The following is a 21,051-nucleotide window of genomic DNA, read 5'->3' on the forward strand; positions in this document are numbered from 1 at the left end:
CAACCATCTGACCAACCTCAAAGATACCATGTCACATGACGGAGGTAATGTTACCGCGTTGGATGCTGGGATTGAACTATTCCAGTTCAGACTGAAGTAATAAAATAACAGGTAACGTGGAATCTCTAATTCTAAATTTTTATTTATGCAGGGTTTCGGGTAAAAAAAATATACAATATTTTTTAAATGCAGTCAATAACATGAGTGTTTTACATACAAATAATTGAAATGAAAAAATACATCATCGAGTGAACTACAATTGATGTGGCAGTAGTCTAGTTGTGAAGGGACTAATTTTTCATTATGATTTGATCTGCTCTGTACTGCACAACTTTGTGAGATTTACCATTTTACTGTCGAACTCAGACACACAATGTCACTGAAATTTATCCACAAAGGTATTTTATTGTGCACAGTAGAGGACTTTCTCTAGGAACTGAGCTGAAGCCGATTTGTTCAGCTAAAAAACTGCCCATTTGGTTAAATGTTTAACTGTTAGAAGCGCTGCATAAAACACAAAATACGTAACTTAAATCTGCCAGTACAGCATAGTTATTGTCCCGGACATTCCAAGGTTCTATGCATTACTTTATTTTGTATTTCTTATTTCCAGAACTCGTTTTAGAGGTGTTCAAATTGAGATATTTAAAATGTGATTTATCTTCGTTTCTCTGTCGTTCATACTACATACAGTACCTACAGTGAGGGAAAAAAGTATTTGATCCCCTGCTGATTTTGTACGTTTGCCCACTGACAAAGAAATGATCAGTCTATCATTTTAATGGTAGGTGTATTTTAACAGTGAGAGACAGAATAACAACAAAAAAATCCAGAAAAACGCATTTCAAAAAAGTTATCAATTGATTTGCATGTTAATGAGGGAAATAAGTATTTGACGCCTTCGACTTAGTACTTGGTGGCAAAACCCTTGTTGGCAATCACAGAGGTCAGACGTTTCTTGTAGTTGGCCACCAGGTTTGCACACATCTCAGGAGGGATTTTGTCCCACTCCTCTTTGCAGATCCTCTCCAAGTCATTAAGGTTGGGAGGCTGACGTTTGGCAACTCGAACCTTCAGCTCCCTCCACAGATTTTCTATGGGATTAAGGTCTGGAGACTGGCTAGGCCACTCCAGGACCTTAATGTGCTTCTTCTTGAGCCACTCCTTTGTTGCCTTGGATGTGTGTTTTGGGTCATTGTCATGCTGGAATACCCATCCATTTTCAATGCCTTGGCTGAGGGAAGGAGGTTCTCACCCAAGATTTGACGATACATGGCCCCGTCCATCGTCCCTTTGATGCGGTGCTGTTGTCCTGTCCCCTTAGCAGAAAAACACCCACAAAGCATAATGTTTCCACCTCCATGTTTGATGGTGGGGATGGTGTTCTTGGGGTCATTCCTCCTCCTCCAAACACGGCGAGTTGAGTTGATGCCAAAGAGCTCGATTTTGGTCTCATGTGACCACAACACTTTCACCCAGTTCTCCTCTGAATCATTCAGATATTGGCAAACTTCAGACGGGCCTGTACATGTGCTTTCTTGAGCAGGGGGACCTTGCAGGCGCTGCAGGATTTCAGTCCTTCACGGCGTAGTGTGTTACCAATTGTTTTCTTGGTGACTATGGTCCCAGCTGCCTTGAGATCATTAACAAGATCCTCCCGTGTAGTTCTGGGCTGATTCCTCACCGTTCTCATGATCATTGAAACTCCACGAGGTGAGATCTTGCATGGAGCCCCAGACCGAGGGAGACTGACAGTTATTTTGTGTTTCTTCCATTTGCGAATAATCGCACCAACTGTTGTCACCATCTCACCAAGCTGCTTGGCGATGGTCTTGTAGCCCATTCCAGCCTTGTGTAGGTCTACAATCTTGTCCCTGACATCCTTGGACAGCTCTTTGGTCTTGGCCATGGTGGAGAGTTTGGAATCTGATTGATTGATTGATTGCTTCTGTGGACAGGTGTCTTTTATACAGGTAACGAGCTGAGATTAGGAGCACTTCCTTTAAGAGAGTGCTATTAATCTCAGCTCGTTACTTGTATAAAAGACACCTGGGAGCCAGAAATCTTGCTGATTGATTGGGGATCAAATACTTATTTCCCTCATTAACATGCAAATCAATTTATAACTTTTTTGAAATGCGTTTTTCTGGATTTTTTTGTTGTTATTCTGTCTCTCACTGTTCAAATACACCTACCATTAAAATTATAGACTGATAATTTCTTTGTCAGTGGGCAAACGTACAAAATCAGCAGGGGATCAAATACTTTTTTCCCCCCACTGTACGCTAATTCATTGCTATATGTTGATTTACAATTTAGGAAAGCTTCCCTTCCCCAGTATATTCTGTACAGCAGGCATAGACAGAAGTTCATTTGATAAATTCCATTAATATAGCTATGGTGTATTAATGATATATTAATTGAAATATTGAAAATAATGCAGCTCCTTATTCAGTTTAACAACTGTAATTCATCGAAAAAAAACATTATTATTATTATTATTATTATTATTATTATTTTTATTATTATTATTATTATTATTATTATTATTTTTATTTCCTGGCAGACGCCCTTATCTAGGCCGACTTACAACATAAATGCAAAACAAAGCGCCAAAATTCAGTTAAGTAAAGGCATCAATCATTACAAATTCAATTTACATAAAACATAGCAATTCAAAATTTAATACATTTTAACAACTTCCAATTTACACAGGCAAGTACAGTAAGTGAGGCCATACATCCTGGACGGTAAAAGCTAAGTGCTGTCAGGGTGTAGGGTCACAGTCAAGGGCAATGGGAAAGGGAGCAAGGAGGAAAACAATCAAGAACACAAGAAGCATAATCAAACTCTGAAGTGCTATCTAACGGGGATTAAAAAGGACTAATATTATAAGTACTGTCTGAAAAGATGTGAATATACACATTCAAAGTCTTTGCTGTAACTTGTGTGCAGGGTTCTTGGTTTTCAAGTGTCCCTTCTGGTTTGCATTCCAATAGCCTAAGATAAACATGTTCTTATATACCTTTATAACCTTACATTTGAAAATGATGACGGACAGGGGTTCTGCAGCATGAGTTTTGGGGACAATTGCTGTCCAGTATGAGTCATCAGAGGACTGCAAGAGTATCGCACTTGGCTTTTCTAAATTTGTGTGTGGTTGTTAACTTGCTGAGTTTTTGTCTGTTTGGAGAAATGTAATTAATGCTCACTGTCAATTTGCTGAAATACAAGTATGGTTCTCATGATTCAAAAATATTCACCAGCTTTGTGCTTCTGCTCTCTTATTGATATCATGGAGACAGCAGGAACATCAATTTAATTGTGCTGAGAGATTCCAGCTTTTTCTGTGTTTAAACAACAGTTCCTAGTTTAAAGTAACACTTCAGCAGCCATGCGATTGATGACACAAATGTATTCACTATAGCCTTGGTCCAGTCTCAGAGCTGAGGATTGAGTGAGACTGCAAGTCTTGCAAGTCTTTAATGAAGATACAAAGTAATATAGAGAGACAAGACTGGACCTGTATAGAAACACATATTTTTTTTACTCAGAAAAGGTGTTTTCTGATGGGTGTTAATTGTTTCTAGGACTACATTCTGACAAATATTTAAATTAGCTGAAATAAAACAGATTGATTTGGTGATTAATGACACTACTAGTAATGGTTCCAGATTGAGGTTGTTGTATAAACCAGCCACCATATGGCAGATAAAATTTTATTTACAAACCTGGCCAACACAATTTGCCAACCTCTGAAACATACACACTCAATAGGGTATATGTTGCAATTTAAGTCAAGTTTTTCCCCTTAACAGTGGGTCAGTCTAACACATTTGACTACTTCTGATTAAACTAAATAATACATGGCTGTGTTCACGTTGTGTAGAATGTGCGCAGATATAACCAGCAAAGCGATTCATTTTCACAAACGTATGACAACAGTCTGAATGGTGAACGCATCCAACTCTCTAAACACACTGTATGCAGTTATACAGAACACAACAATAGGATACTGTATTTGTGAATATTATAATCAGCGTTGCACTGCCGAATGGTGATTGTTTTGCCTATATAAACATATACAATAACACAGTTGTGTGACATCTCCTAAATATCCATCTCGGAGTATTTTTCTGCTACTGCCATTTCTTTAAATGGGGAGATGATCACACTTGTACAAACACGTCCAGAGTGTCGTTCCGGGTCTCCTCTCCGGATCCACAGCTTCTGTAGCGTCTCAGTCCTATGGCCACAGCGCTCTTGCCGGCATATCTCTGTTTTCTGTGTGAATGGATCCTTGCCGACAATTTTCCGCATTCAAACCCAGTGTGAATGGGGGGCAACGGGGGAAATAAAACAGGAAAACGTTGCCGGCAATTTGCCGGCATTTCAGTTTCAATGGGGCTTAAGTAATCCTGTCTGTTTTTAAATGTTCCCAAATTTTCAGCTTCAACCACATTGCTGGGGAGTTTGTTCCAGATTGTGACAACTCTCTGTGTGAAGAAGTGTCTCCTGTTTTCTTTTGTGAATGCCTTGAAGCTCAATTTCCATTTGTGTCCCCTGGTCTGTGTCCCCCTCTCGATCTGCAAAAGCTTCTCTGGTTTGATGTGGTCGATGCCTTTCATGATTTTGAAGACTCAAATCCCCATGTAGTCTCCTCTGTTCCAGGGTGAAAAGGTTTAGTTCCCTCACTCACTTTGAGTAGGAAGTTCCTTTCAAACCTGGAATAAGTCTGGTTGCTCACCTCTTTCGTGAAGTGTGGTGCCCAGAACTGTACACAGTATTCCAGATGAGGTCTAACTAGTGCATTGTACAGTCTTAACATTACTGCCCTTTTTCTAAATTCTACACTTTTGACAATATACCCTAACATTCTGTTTGTCTTTTTGTTGCTTCCCCACATTGTTTGGAAGGGGAAAGTGAGGAGTCCACATAGACTCCTAGGACTTTCTTATGCGTTACTTCTTCCAGTTCTATTCCTCCCATAGTGTAATTATAGTGAACATTTTTATTACCTGCATGTAAAACCTTGCACTTGTCCACATTGAATTTAATCTGCCAGGTGTCAGCCCACACCGGAATGTTATCTAAGTCCCTTTGAATAACCTGTGCTGCCGAGATTGTATCTGCTGAGCCACCTATTTTTGCAAAGTCCAGACCATTAATATAGATTAGAAAAAGCAAGGGCCCTAATACTGATCCCTGTGGAACTCCACTAACAACCTAACTCCAGTTAGAAGCAACTCCTCTTATCGGTATTAGTTTTGAAAATCCACTATCGGACGAACTCTAAAATATACCATCTGGCCCAGGTGATTTGTTTGTTTTTAATTATGTTAGTCCGTGTAGTACCTCCTCATTTATCCTGATCTCTCTTCGGTTTTGACTGGACTGATTGTTAACCTGTAAGATACTTCAATTTTTAGTCTTTAGCTGTTTCACATCCTCCTTTATTGACCTCTTGCATTTGTTTAAGCTCCAAGAGCTGTTACTTTCTGTTTCCCTCTTTGCTTTCCTAATCCCTCTCTTAACATCTCTTTGCAGTTCTATATATTCTCTGTATTTTGTTTAGTCTGTATCCCTTTTGTATGCGCTATACAGCATTTTATTTCTCTTTATATTTAATTTGCATACTTCTATTAAACCATTTTGGCCAGTGATTTTTGGTCCCCAGTTTGCTAAGTTTTGATTCAAATTTCTCCTGAGCCTAGGATTATTTGTATTATTTGTATTATTTGATATTTTGCTCTTGTATACATTGTTCCATCTGGCAGGCTTTTCGCTAGATTACATGCCTGAAGGGGCAAGTGATAATTTTACCTTATGTCATCGCGGCTGATTTGTTTACATTGGAAACAGACAAGTGATATACAAAGTTTCCAATGACCACTGCCACCCCCGGTTGACAATTTTGATTGGGTACCTTTTATTGGGTACACCACTGCTTATAACCGTGCATAACCTTCATGCAAAAAGTCGGGACAGGTACATTTTTGGAAGGGCAATTACAATTTCAAGGCATTTGCCCTGCTGGCCAACCAGAATGTAAAAATAATGTCAGACCCTGATGTAGTGGTAATTGTCTGATTTCACAGAAACCATGTCAAACAAAGAGGTGAAGTCTGCTTTGAAAAGTGCCAGGGAAGCCATTAAAAACAAAGAATTCAAAGAAGCCCTAAAGCACTGCAAGGTATGTTCACAGTATCTCATGCTCTCAGTAGTGTTTTTTTATAGTCCTAGCATACCTTTACCTATCTATCACGTACAGTGTGACTGCAATGTGAGTTGCTGCTGTAGTCACAAGTAACAGACGATTTCTCTATTAGCAGGGCATTTTGAATACAATATTGTTTTAGCAGTAAATTCACATGTGATCTTTAGTGAAAACCTTAGGCAAACTGTTAAAGTAGATGGAGTCACATAGTAAATATTGCAGTTAAATTTACAGCTCTTTTGATAGGCATTATATTATTCCTTTTCCAGAGTTATTTGTGAATGTGTATACTAAATGTACCGTAAGTGTGCCATTGAATTCTTTAGTATAATGAAAAAGCCTCTTCCTAAATCACATTTACCATAATAAATTCTGTTCTACCCTCTAAACTTTCTGGTTTGACGTTGTTGCTGCTGCTTCTGCTCCTCCTCACTAAAGGGTGTTTTGAAGCTTGAGAAGAACAACTACAATGCCTGGGTGTTTATCGGCGTGGCTGCAGCTGAGTTGGAGCAGCCAGAACAGTCACAGATTGCATACAAGAAGGCTACAGAGCTGGAGCCAGAGCAGTTGCTGGCATGGCAGGTGGGTAGAGGGGTCTTCATGGGTCGGGAAAATACAGCCCAGTGGCACCATGGACTGCAGGGCGAAAGGTGGGTGCCAGTGTAGGCACTGGGTTTAAGCTGCATGGCTTATTTTATTCACATCTTTTAGCTATAGCTTAGCATGGTTTATCCTGCCACCACAAACAAACTAACAAAAAGCCTCAGAGTGAAGATTATTAAATGGAAGAAACTCTCAAAGTAAATTCAATTTTCCAATGTGATTTGTTATTAAAACTACCATTGCTATCTCTTTAACACTTTACCAGCATATCTGCTGTAGCTCTTTGAACATGCACTTGCAAACATGCAAAAACAAAACCCTTGGATGAGAAAAGCAAGAAGCAGGTCAACCCAGTTTATCATAATTCCCTGTCATCCCTCCGCATAGCAGAAATAAATGGGCAAAAATGTAAAACTCTTAATTAGAATTGAAATATTAATTCTGCTTCATATTTTCACATTGAAGTATTTTGAAAACTGTTAAAATGTTGGTACCTTCCCCCTCATTTAGAGATGCACACACATCTGCAGATTACTTCCATACTGGCAGTAGCTTCTTTAAATTATGAGGTATTACTGAACTAACACCTTTTTTGAATACAGGCCATGTTGATATTTGACTACAATATTGGAAGTGTATACCTGACCAGATGCTGTACAGATTTGAACTTTAAGCAGTTCGGTGTTTGTTTCAGTTCTGAATATTTAAAATTTACCTATTGATTGAGGCACAGTAAGTTTCATTTTCTGAGTACATTGTCCCCAGTTATGAGGGTTAGTCAGCTGCATTATTTTGCAGACATTTGTTTTCCTTTGGTTTGTGTGACATGGAGAATTTCTAGTTGTGATTTTTCCTGTATTTAGTTTTATTTCTCACAGTTGTTTATGAACTAATTGGAGTCAACTATGGAGTCAAATATGTTTCAGCCTCTGTTGGTACTCAAAACCTTATAGCTAAATCTTGGCTATTTGGCTTAGCAGATGATGCTTTGAAAACGGGAAATTAAAAAAGAGCATCTCATCGGTGAAATGGCTAAATTGATTGAGGAAGATAACTGGCTATAGCTCTTTGGTGTGCTAAAACCTTCCTGAAGCAATCATGCTGACACATGAATACTGTATATTGTTCATATGTTCTGTTTATCTAACATAGCTTGTTCTCTAGGGGCTAGCAAACCTATATGAAAAAAGTAACAAGATGGATTTTAAAGCTGACTTGCAAAGGGTCTTCCAGAAACTTCTAACTCTGTACGAAAGGTAAGATCTGAAATCCTATGACCTGTACTCAGCTATCCCAAGGTCTGCTGACACCTGTTCAGAAATAAATGACTCCCTTGAAAAATATTTAATATTTAATTAAACAGAGTCCCAGTCGCTTAATAGGGTATTGAATTCTCACTCAAATAGCTTTGTATGAGAAGCCTCACATCTCTGCATATCCTATGTGAATAACACAAAAAAGTAATTAATTTCCACTGTTTTCAGTTCAGACAAATCAAAATGGTATGAGGTGGGCAGGAAGCTGGTGGAAATCTACCATAAGGAGAAGAATCACTTGGAGGTTAGTCATCATAAAATATTCCTATCTATAAATATGTACATACGTGTCATATAATATAGTGACTGAAGTTCCAGTGCAATTTTGTTTAAAGATTTATGTATGACCTTTCAGAAATGGAAAAAGTATTTGTATCATTGATAATTTGGTTCATTTCTCCTTTTTTTCCATTTAACAAATTAATTGGGCTGAAGAGGTTACTATGGTAACATTTTAAGCCTTGCCTCTGAAGACCTGTCTAATTGAACAAAATAATTACATGTTTGCTTGTTTGTTTCTCTGGCAACTGAACTGTATGGAAACAATATCATGCTACAGGGATCCTTATGTGTCAGTAGTTTTTCCTAGGGGTTCAGACTATGGGATTCCTAGCCCAATAGCACACTACTGACGAGTTATCTGTTTTAGCTTCAGTGTTGTTCTCCTAATGTACCTGTGCTTAAACTGTTTCCTGTACCTTAAATAAGGACCACCTAAAATGTTAGATGTCATAGTAGGTTGCTGATGCTACTTCTACATCTGCTACACCCACTTCTTTGGTAATATACATCCACTACTGAGAAAGATAAAGGATGTGAGAGGGAAATGTTATGATTTTTGGTTATAAATGCCACAGGTACTTTACCAGTTTAATCCAGATGGATGTTAAAAGGGGGGCTAAATGACTGACTGACTGACTGATACACTCACTGGCTGTGTGACTGTCTGGTATGTTTGTTGGCTGCAGGTGGGCCGGGTGTGGCACAGACTGGTGCGCCTCAAGGTGGAGGAGGGGGTGGAGGTGCAGGAACTGAGGCAGTTGTGGGTTCGGCTGACCCAGCTGCTGAAAGACAGCGTGGAAGAGCAGGACAATGAAACACAGCAGCTGGTGAGATTCCACCAAGGGTGGGCTGAGGCCGTTTCCTCAATTCCACAGGCCGTGTCAGAATTGGTTTGCCCACATCCTACCAACAGCAATTCCACCATACAGCAGACAGTACAAACGATAGCAGTAGGATAGATGTGTAATATTAAACAGAATACAGGCAATAATCAGATGTTTGCATTGAACATGCCCACAGGTTTGTCCATTTAATAATGGTGCTACTTTCAGAATGAAATAACAGCTGATATAAACTTTGGACAGACTTTCCCTAACATATCTTTCAAAGCTATGCCATTTTGTGTAATTAAGGATTTTGTTTTTCTTCCTCCACAGCTGATCATAGCTTTTGAAAATGCCATGAGTTTGATGAACAAGATTCCAAGTGAAGACCATCAAAAGCTTTCAAATGAATACATTCAATGCTTATCAAGAGTAAGCTGTCCTTTCGTCTTGCTTCGTCCAGACACAGTGAGACTGGCGCTTTGTTAATTTAGTGTCCCAGCTCTGCTTCTTTTTAGAAGCAGGCAGTGAACTTTAATGAAAGACCGGAGATAGAAGACTTCAATAAATCTCTTCGAAACTATGTTGTTGTCCTTCCAGTAATCTTAACATGTCTATTACAATTTTTAACATTTTAGTGGGAAGCAAAGGGATAGTGTATTACAGAAAGGAAAGGTACTCTGAGAGTGCACTGTGACTAAAACAAGAGGGATCTATCATTTTATCTATTTGTTTAAAAAATGTTCTGTAGATTTTCAAGACAATGATTGTTTTCAGAAATGTGTTCATTTCTGGCCCAACCAGATACATGTATTGTAATGACTAATACAGACTCCTGCTGTTCTAATAACAGTACTGTTCTGGACTTTGAAGAAGCAAACAGTCCTCCTCTTGAATTCCACTTATAATCTAATATATATACACTCACCTAAAGGATTATTAGGAACACCATACTAATACTGTGTTTGACCCCCTTTCGCCTTCAGAACTGCCTTAATTCTACGTGGCATTGATTCAACAAGGTGCTGAAAGCATTCTTTAGAAATGTTGGCCCATATTGATAGGATAGCATCTTGCAGTTGTTGGAGATTTGTGGGATACACATCCAGGGCACGAATCTCCCATTCCACCACATCCCAAAAATGCTCTATTGGGTTGAGATCTGGTGACTGTGGGGGCCAGTTTAGTACAGTGAACTCATTGTCATGTTCAAGAAACCAATTTGAAATGATTCGACCTTTGTGACATGGTGCGTTATCCTGCTGGAAGTAGCCATCAGAGGATGGGTACATGGTGGTCATAAAGGGATGGACATGGTCAGAAACAATGCTCAGGTAGGCCGTGGCATTTAAATGATGCCCAATTGGCACTAAGGGGCCTAAAGTGTGCCAAGAAAACATCCCCCACACCATTACACCACCACCACCAGCCTGCACAGTGGTAACAAGGCATGATGGATCCATGTTCTCATTGTGTTTACGCCAAATTCTGACTCTACCATCTGAATGTCTCAACAGAAATCGAGACTCATCAGACCAGGCAACATTTTTCCAGTCTTCAACTGTCCAATTTTGGTGAGCTTGTGCAAATTGTAGCCTCTTTTTCCTATTTGTAGTGGAGATGAGTGGTACCCGGTGGGGTCTTCTGCTGTTGTAGCCCATCCGCCTCAAGGTTGTACGTGTTGTGGCTTCACAAATGCTTTGCTGCATACCTCGGTTGTAACGAGTGGTTATTTCAGTCAAAGTTGCTCTTCTATCAGCTTGAATCAGTCGGCCCATTCTCCTCTGATCTCTAGCATCAACAAGGCATTTTCGCCCACAGGACTGCCGCATACTGGATGTTTTTCCCTTTTCACACCATTCTTTGTAAACCCTAGAAATGGTTGTGCGTGAAAATCCCAGTAACTGAGCAGATTGTGAAATACTCAGACCGGCCCGTCTGGCACCAACAACCATGCCACGCTCCAAATTGCTTAAATCACCTTTCTTTCCCATTCAGACATTCAGTTTGGAGTTCAGGAGATTGTCTTGACCAGGACCACACCCCTAAATGCATTGAATCACCTGCCATGTGATTGGTTGGTTAGGGAATTGCATTAATGAGAAATTGAACAGGTGTTCCTAATAATCCTTTAGGTGAGTGTATATACAATAATCTCTAACCTGCTTGTTCCAAAAGCAAAGCAATAAGCATCGTCCCATAGTGCTGGTAAGGGAGGTATTTGCAAGTGAAGCATTTTTGTTGTTTCCTTTTTGAATGAAATTACTGTGTTGTCATCCTTTTAGCTGCCCCATGAACAGATGAAGATGAGAGAGTCATGCAAGACTATGCAGTCTCTCTACCCAACCCTGATGTTTCCCCTAGAGATCCTCAGCCTGCATTTCATCCATACAGGTAGGGCAATTCAACTGACAGTGACTAAAAGCCCCTTAAAGGGGAACTCCACCAAAAGTGCATATTTTTTCTCCAAAGAGCATGTGCAGTTACACAGCATTCCCCAAAATAATATAATCATGTAAACTAATAGGAGACATTTTTTTTATTACCACAAACCTATGGTTCTTTTGGGAAAATAGGCTGATGTGGCCATCGATCATTAAAAAATTACATTTTATGCACGATTTTCGTGACTTTTACGATTTCAGCAACAGGCTTTTATAAATTCAGCTGTATAGCAATTAAAGATCTATCTCGTCTTGTCTAATTGGTAGAGAGAAGCACGTATCATGATGTGGACCCTTTGCTTTGATTACAGCTTTGTGTGAAAATGCATTCCTTAAACTAAAATGAACTAATATTAATGGAAATAATAAAAACAAAAACAAAAAAAATTCCCTAAATGTTTGTTAAACAATTAATGATTGTTTTCAGATGACACACAGTTAACTTTATTTTTTTTTATAATTTTAGAACTCCATTGAGGTTATTGATTCATGATCATGGCTAGGGACAACAAAGCTTGATTTAGACATGCTTGGCCTTGAAAAATAAATGTTCTTGCTTAAACAGTATATTTATAATGCATGGCTGATCCTTGTTAGACACAGAGCACCAGGCTACCAGTGTTCATTTCCCCTGCTGTTTCTTTGTTGTTTAATTAGAGCTTTATTACTGATGATGGCACTAACACAGAAAAAAATGGTTTACAGAGTGACTGATCAATACACACATTTCAGATGTGCATTGAAATTGGTTTGCTTTTTATATATTGTTTAATTGATCAGTTGTACCATGTTATGAAGGTGGCAGTATTGATTTACACAAGTCTTCTAAACTCACTTGTAGTTGAGTTTAATGTGAAGAAAAACTATTGATCTGATCTCCAATAGACTTCTAATTCTGGACTTCATTAAATTATGCATGTGCTACTTAACATTCAGACATTGTCAGACCTCCCCAAGTCATTTTGCAATACCATTAAAACATATATTTTATTTTCTGGGTTGTTACACACTAAATAAATAATTAAGTTTGTGTAGTGGATAAACATCTTACTGTTATTTCTTTCCATTTGTTACCCAAAGCAAGTTACGGCAATGGACTCTGTTTTCTGATTGCTGAGGCACACAACAATAAATAACTCGCCATTGTCATGTTAATTTCCTTCATCCTTTTAATTGATGTATTTATCAATTTCTATCACATGCTAAGCAACTTTCCCATCTGTTGTTGATTTTGAAAAATTGTTGCTCAAATGTCAAGAGTGCCTTATCCAGTACTTTAATTGTCGCCAGTCAGTGCAATCTTGAAGAGGCTAAAACCTCCTTCATGTAGATTCGAAAGTGGCTGGGAAACTACTTGACTTGCACTTTCATTTAAATAACTACTTTACATTATTATAAAATTACATGCCTTCCTTATGTTATTTTAAAGAATAATAATGTTTTACGGTACATGTGCAATAAAGGCATTGTGTGTTTAAAGTTACCCTGTTATGGTGGCTCTTTAATAGTAATTCTGACCTTCAGAGTCTACTCTGAATCTCTTTAGAAAATACGGGAAATGTATTTAATTTTTCTTCCTGTTTTTGGGCAGGCAAAGAAAGGGTGGTTTCATTTTAAGTTTTGTATACAGGCACTCCCGACTTAATTTGACTTTGAAATGAAATTTGACAGGAAAAGATGATGACGAAGGTTGTGTTTAATAACGTTGTAACAATTTGGCAGGTGTGTACAGTGAAGAGGCTTTGCAGTGTTTCACTAGATTAGTGGAGATGGACTCGAGCAGTGGCCCTGGACATGTTGGACTGGGGATCATAGCTTTCCAAGAGAAGAAATATGATGAGGCTGTCAAGAGTCTATCCCAGGGTGAGTCATTGGAGAATTGTAGAAGTGTGTTTACAGAACTGTGATTAATGTCCAATTTTTCCATTTATGTTAACCATATAGTTCATCAAAATAATGTAGTAAGCATTGAAGTATTTTGGAATTTCTGTGACAGTGTTTATTTTCATATCCTATGTTACTGCTATGACATTACAAAACTCAGTCCATCCCTGGTTATACATTTCCACAACCTAGTGTAGCATCCCTCTCACACTGTCTACTGTCAGGAAATACCCCAGTGGAAATGTTCACTGTCTCACAGATCCACTTGGATATCGAGCTCCAGAAGTTAAAAACAAGCACAAGAGACATAGGCAATTAACATTTTTATACCTTCATTCTTTCCACTGAGCTGATTTAGTCTGGTTTTATTTTCTTCCTAGGTGTACACAAGCGGTTTTCAGGTCATATGCAAAATAAAAGGTGCAGGCTTTGTTCTGTTTAAGCCTTCACTTAATAGGCTTAATAATACATAATGTGTATGCTTTCAGAGAGAGTATTTGTCTCAGAAAAATAATTTGGTTATTCAGCAAGTGTAATTTAAATTCTAACTTCTAGTTTTTCTTTTCCGGTCTGTGATTGTGATTTATAATTTTAAGCTGCATTTAAGTAAGATGGTTTCTATGTCTGTCTGACAGTCATCTAACAGCCTTTATTCTATGGCAGGACTTAAACAGATTCGCACCAGTGCAAGTGGGTGGTATCACTTAGCACAAGCCCAGTTGAAAATGCACCAGTATCACAACTGCATTGTTTCCTGCATCCAAGGTACTATTGTGCTGTCAGAACTTTGTATTTTTTTTTATCTTCTCCATCGTGTTGTATACAGGGATGCTTCTGTTGATTGCACAGTGCAACATGGTAATCTTAAGTACCTTAGTTGGCTGGCATATTTTTCTGTTAGTGTAAGGTGCTGTGTGTACTTCACTTAAATGCATATTATTATTATTATTATTATTATTATTATTATTATTATTATTATTATTATTATTATTATTATTTCTCTTAGCAGTCACCCTTGTCCAGGGTGACTTTCAAAATACAAGAGCAACAGAAAGTGCAATAATACAGTACATTTCAAGGCTTTATGCAAATTCTAATTTACACAAGTGCATACAGTAAACAATATGTCTTAAATCCTATATTGTAAAAGGTAATAAGTGCAGACAAAATAAACAACACGAGTATTAGCAATGCAAAAGCAAGAAGTATGACAAAACGTTGTACTTCTTGCTTTTGCATTGCAAGTACTAGTGTTTATTTTGATTTCCCCTATGCCCCCTTTCCGTTGGCTCTTGACCGTGACTTAGCATCTTGCACCATATTCTTCACATGGAGGAAGTTTTTAGTCCCTTTGTGTTACTGACAAAGGTTTTCATAATATTCTGAAAGTACCTCACTAGCAAACACCTGTGCACTCATGTGTATATATAGTGCTGGTCGATATGGCCAAAATATCGTATCATAGTATTTTTCCCATTTTTTACTGTTTTTTTTTTTTTTTTAGATTTTTACAACAAAAATGACTAAATATATTTAGACTATTTCATGACCACAGAATGGCAATGATATCAAGTGGTTTTAATGGCCATTTTATACTGTTTGTACATTTTTTAAATAATTACATCCATTATATTAACAAATATAATGTACAATAAAGTTGTAACTTAAATGATTGGCAATACCATTTTCTTAAATAAAAACTAAAATAATATAATAATAGTTACAAATTAAATAATCCAATTACATCGATTTCTGCAGGGTTTATGAAGAAAAGCGTCGCTTTCTTGTAACACAGGTTTCCGCAGTTCTGCGCAGATCTATACAATCCCACTGATCCCATTGGTGGAGCCATGCAGATTTGTGCAGATCTGCACTACATGAATGCGCCCGGTGTTCTTTGATCAGATGCGTGTGGTGTCAGACAGAGCATGCCCACAAGCAACAGGTGCAGCAAGTTGTGGGATATGGGAATGTGACCAAGTTTATTGGTAGCTAAATGACACATTAATTAGTAAATTATTCAATTTAGCATAGAATAAATTCCATGGCCTATGTATATATAATAAGTAGGGATGTCAATCGATTCAAATATTTAATCGCAATTTAATCGCACATTTTTATCTGTTCTAAATGTACCTTAAATTAATACTTTTCAAGTTTTTAATACTCTAATCAACATGGGCATGGACAAATATGGATGCTTTATGCAAGTCTATGTTATTATTAGTGAAACCATACTCAACATAGAGCATGAAGGCTAGACATGTTTCAAAGGTCATAGATGTTTTTCAAAGAACTTGTTCATGTCTATTAGATGCATGTAAAAAATAACATAGAAATACCAGGTTTCCATTACTTCTCTTTCTTTGCACTGAGAAATGTACTTACACAAGCCTGTTTACATTTAGTTATTTAGCCACCCATTTAGTTATCACTGTGGTGAGTCTATTGCTTGTGGAGTTGTCCATCCGTCTCTGCTGCAAATGATCTAGTGTGGTCTGCCTTTGGCGAGGGGGAGGAGAGCTCTCTGCATCAGTTGTATGCTTCGCCATCAAGTGATATTTTAAACTCGACGTGCTGCGGTGATAACTTAATTCACATCGACAATAAATGCAGACAGCTTTTGTCTTGTCGACAGAACCATCAGACATCGTTTTGTATATTAATTTTCCGTTCAGAAGAACTTTTTCTTTCTCCATTTCTTTTTGCTGCTGCATCCTTTCCTGTATTATGGCTCGCTATGGCTGCGTCTCCATTTCTCCAACTACGGGCTAGCGCATTAATAAAATTCGTGCCATTAAAATTAATTTGCGTTAATGCGTTATTAACGCGTTAATTTTGACAGCCCTAATAATAAGTAATATTCTTTTTCACCTTATTTCTGCTCCACAGCCTTGCAGATGTGCGGAGCAGAGGAGCAGTGGAAACAGAGGTTGCTGCGAATTAGGGTAGAAGCCCTGGTGAAGAGTGGGGGGGGATCCTGTGCAGAGGAGGCCTTGGACACCCTCTCACAGGTAATGGCCAGCCAGACACAGTGACTGCCTCAGAAAGACCTGTATGTGATGGCCCTAACCCTAACCCTATCCTCATAGGGTGTGTTCAGATTTAAAAATGACAAGTCACAGTGTCAGTATTTTATACTACGATGGACAACATCACAGACAAAACAAAATTATTGGTTAGTTTATTATTATTATTATTATTATTAAAATGGCAGGGCCTAAGTTTGTGAAAGTGTCCCATTCTCTGTGTGGTGTGAGATGTGCAGGCCGGCAATGATATTGAATCTCCCTCTCTGTTACTTTAGGCAGAGTAATGTTTGTTTCTCACTTCTTGAAAATGGAATAGCATTATTGATGGGGAAAATAAATCTGACAAGCACCAGGTTTTGAAAGTGAATATTTTAATGAAGCAGAGATTAAAATATGAATTTTGCTTTAACATATTTACATTAATCAAATATATAAAGAAATGTACCCGTCTAAAAGTAATTAAATTCATGAGATTCTGCAGGGGCTGCACTGTGTCATGATTCTTAATGCTTTCATGCCTGAGGGAATGTATAGTTGTATTTTGATGACTAACAGAGTTCATCAGGTTTTATAATTTGTGTCAAACTATGAATCATATCAATGTACAAAACAAAACCAACACAAAGATGGGGAGATATGGACACTTTTAGACTTCGATGTCAGGAGATCAATTTGCATATTCAATTTCTCTTTTTTTTTGTGTGTGTGTGTTTTTTGATCAGTCCTGTGATTAAAATACTGATTTCTAATACTACTGTATGGGAATGTATATGGATTTCATATAACACACTCCTATTGTTTTTTTTCCCCTTAGCTTTCTGATGCTGATAATGACCCTGTCCTGTTGGTTCTGAAGGGAACTATTTACCTGCAAAAAGGGCTTCTGGACCAGGCATATCAGGTAAGAGCTTGTTCACTTGCATCTGAGATAATAAACGGTTTGCAAATAACCAAAGAAAACAAACAAAATCTTGCTAACTACATTAATCATTGTTTTTACTAGTTTGGCTGCAAATTGCTGTGTACTTAATCTTAATGCACTATGCTGTAATATATCTCCCTGAATAGCAGTTTCCCCCTTCCTTTGAATTGTGATAAGTGCTCTTGTATAACTTGAGTTTAGCTTCACTAATCCAGGTATCGTTCTGGCTGACAGACGAATTGGTGGTATAAAAGAAAATCATTTTGGAAGCTGATGCCCTGGCACAAAGATTTTAGGCTTCAGCATCTAAACTGAATTCTGATTCCATCTTTTTTATTTATTTTTTATTTGTTGCACTTTAGTGAAGCTAAAAAAAACAAATCAAAAAACACTTGACAGAAGCCAATTTGGAACATACTGCTCAGCTGTGTATCATAGGAGATTAAATGAATGCGGTGATGTATTGTGATAATTTGCAGCAGAACATGCATCCTTCAGCTAGGAAGACACGTAGGCTAAGCTTGATTATCAAATATAGCTCAGACTTCAAAAATGCTGCCTGGGTAGTTTGTCTAACTGTGAAGAGGAAAGATCCTAACCCCCTCAGGTTTCTGTATTACCCAGGTGTTTTCAAATGGCAGATTCTTGAAAACATTATAATAGTTCTGTAAATAAAGGACAGCGTTATATTATCCACAAGGTTTGCAAATTATTTTCAAAAAGCACATGCTATTGTTTTATTACTCTTTGCTTTTTCATTGATTCTTTATATTGGAATTAAGTTTGAAATTGATTGCATCCAAAACACAAAGCTTGATACACATTATTCACAAAGAGTATCCAAATATGAACTGCAAGAAGGAGGAAACTGCAGGTACAGGTGTAGGCTTATGTTCAGAGGTGTCAAATAATACATTTCAGTCACAAGCACACACAATGGCAGCTGACCTGTATTGTTAATTTGAGATTTCTGATAATTCAGCATTTGTATTCAAGGAAAGGCATCTGTGTATAACATAGCATAATGCAAAGGATGCAATTGAACTTCTAGAAAGGTGTTTACATTTAAAATGTTCAAGCGGTAAAAAGGGATGATTTAATTCAGGCCCATTTCTAAACATAATCCAATCCACAGGTGGCCACTGATCTTCTGGACTCGCACCCCCAGCTGGCAGAGGCCCACGCTCTGAAAGGCCACATCCACCTGGCCCAGGATCAGCACATACAGGCAGAGCAGAGGTGAGAAGGCTGGCAGGCTTTTCAAATAGTAAGATTAATTCAGCCCTGCTTCCTTGGAGAATGCACTGTAGCAGACTGCAGGAGTGGAGTGCCAGGGAGAGTCTCAGACTATAGCCCTCAAAAAAGGGGATTTGGCAATTGTATAAATTCAAAAATTATTTTTATGCTTCCAGTCTGAAATTGACAGATATTAAAAGACTCTGCCCCTCATACTAACACCGGGAGATTTAGACCCATCCCCTGGAGTCTGCACCATCTGCTTCTTTTCACGCTGGGTCTCCAAAGGTTCATTTTTTGGTGACGATTAAAAGCAAATTTGACCTTTATGACTAAACATCCTGCTCACTATATTATTCATATTGGTGTTTTTAGTTTGGCTACGCAAACAGCTGTGTACTTTATCTTAATGCTTTCTGGTTACATTTTTCTCCCTGAATGGCCTCTTTTTGATCTGCTTCTCTCTATGACAAGTGGCTGGGTTCCTGTAGTATGCTGTTGAAGATGATAGACCTTATGATACATGGCTTAAGCAGAATTCACAAAAGACTCACTCTATAATTATAATTTTTTCTTATTTTTCTTATTTATTTCATCCAGACTTCAATATCAACAATCACTTGTTTCTCTAGGGACATGATAGTTTGGGAACAGTTTGGAATCAACATTTAAAGCCCATGGTAACGTAATGTGTGTTTATATCCACTTTTTAACTTCATTGGCCTTTAAGTTGGATTATTTATAATACGAAAAACTAAAATAGTCCCCTTTTAAATGGTAGACACAAGTCAACAATTGTATTCTGCAGCTAGATTTGGTGAGTATCTGTTGTAGTTACCAGAGCTATGTTCCTGCTGCAGTGAGCTCCATAATAGCTTCAAGTGTTTGCTGCTGCAGGGAAGGAATGCTTATTTTTGCTAATGCAAGATCAATAGCTACAGCTTGTACAAGAGGAAAGGGTACCAAGAGAATAAAGTACAGCAATTCAAGCAAAATGAATGGAGCCTTTTTAAATGTATAGTCCTTGGATTAAATGAGGACTATTATGTAATTTTATTGAATTGTTAAAAATAATAAAATCTAACTTGATTTAATAGGGAACCATAATGCACACAGCACTTCACATGATGAAGCCTGCCTTCATGCACTGAAAGGAGAACGTTTACTTCATTTTACTCTTTTCATCAATTGAAGCCATGTCTCAGGTTTACGGCTGAACACACTTATGAAATTTGTAGAGCTTTTTAACGGGAACTCTGGGAAAACAAAGGGGAGTAATGTCATGTTTATTTTCGCTTTCAATCCACATTTACTTTCAAATCTTATTTATTTCTATGTTCATTTCTGTCTCATTTAGATGCTCTCTCTAAAATAGAATGTATATTATATAATTGCAGTATAAATCCATTAGATACTTTCAATCTGAAGTTCCTTGCTGCCTTGGGCAGTAGGAAGCTTTGCATAAAACACAATTATTAAATAAAGCCGCTTTTCCATTAACTAGCTTGTTGTCTTCAATGTATTGAGGTGCAGTTTGCAACCCCCATATACACAAAGAACAGTTACTAGGCAAACTAGGGGAGGGATCTCTTCTTAAAGGGGTTTATACAACTTGCCAGTTTTCTGAGAGCTACCTTTCAAAAGTAAACATAATGTCTTCAATGTAACATGAATTCCAAGACCTCCAGAAATTTCACACTGTGTTCTTGTAGCTTTCAGAAGGCGGTGGATAATGACCCATCCTCAGGGGAGTACTACTTCAACCTGGGGCAGCTGTACTGGAACATGGGGGAGGAGACCAGGCGGGACAAGAGCAAGGCACATACACACTTACTAAAGGTCAGTGAAGACAGCCTAAAACAACTGCACATCTTATTACTCGTTTTGTAACTTGCCACCTATCAATATGTTTGAATATCTACTGGAATAAGTCAAATATTAAGTGCATTCTGGGTATTTCATATTGCTATCTATTGTAGGGACTGACAGATATATCGGGGCACTGATATTATTGGACGATACTGGCCTTTTACAGAAATATCGGTACGGGCACATATTCCTCCGATAATGCACAGATACATTTTCTCAAACTATTGGCTAAATATTTATTTAAAATTACCATAAAATCTTTCTTCAGACAAAAACTACATGCATGTTTATTTGGTTTTACTAAAACCCCCGTAACCAACAGAAGTGTTTTTAAGAGCTGTGCTGCATTTGAGTATCCATGGTTTTGGTTAGTATTTATTCTCGTCATCACTGAAGATTACCGTATACTATGGCATAGTGAC

The 21,051-nt window shown here is 37.9% G+C and overlaps 1 protein-coding gene across 1 annotated transcript in view; it reads left to right on the forward strand.

Annotated features, from left to right (window-relative positions):
• Positions 1–2: 2 nt before the first annotated feature.
• The window catches only part of skic3 (SKI3 subunit of superkiller complex), a 52,388-nt gene continuing 31,339 nt past the window's right edge, over positions 3–21,051 (forward strand). The window contains exons 1-14 of the mRNA XM_066711822.1: positions 3–111; positions 6,099–6,193; positions 6,656–6,799; positions 7,985–8,076; positions 8,305–8,380; positions 9,105–9,245; positions 9,576–9,674; positions 11,528–11,636; positions 13,409–13,549; positions 14,234–14,335; positions 16,463–16,584; positions 17,417–17,503; positions 18,660–18,763; positions 20,473–20,599. Of these exons, the coding sequence (XP_066567919.1) occupies positions 6,104–6,193; positions 6,656–6,799; positions 7,985–8,076; positions 8,305–8,380; positions 9,105–9,245; positions 9,576–9,674; positions 11,528–11,636; positions 13,409–13,549; positions 14,234–14,335; positions 16,463–16,584; positions 17,417–17,503; positions 18,660–18,763; positions 20,473–20,599 (1,434 nt within the window). The 5' untranslated portion in view covers positions 3–111; positions 6,099–6,103. The remainder of the gene's footprint in view (positions 112–6,098; positions 6,194–6,655; positions 6,800–7,984; positions 8,077–8,304; positions 8,381–9,104; positions 9,246–9,575; positions 9,675–11,527; positions 11,637–13,408; positions 13,550–14,233; positions 14,336–16,462; positions 16,585–17,416; positions 17,504–18,659; positions 18,764–20,472; positions 20,600–21,051) is intronic.

Source organism: Amia ocellicauda, chromosome 8, assembly GCF_036373705.1.
Source record: "Amia ocellicauda isolate fAmiCal2 chromosome 8, fAmiCal2.hap1, whole genome shotgun sequence".
Lineage (NCBI taxonomy): Eukaryota > Metazoa > Chordata > Actinopteri > Amiiformes > Amiidae > Amia > Amia ocellicauda.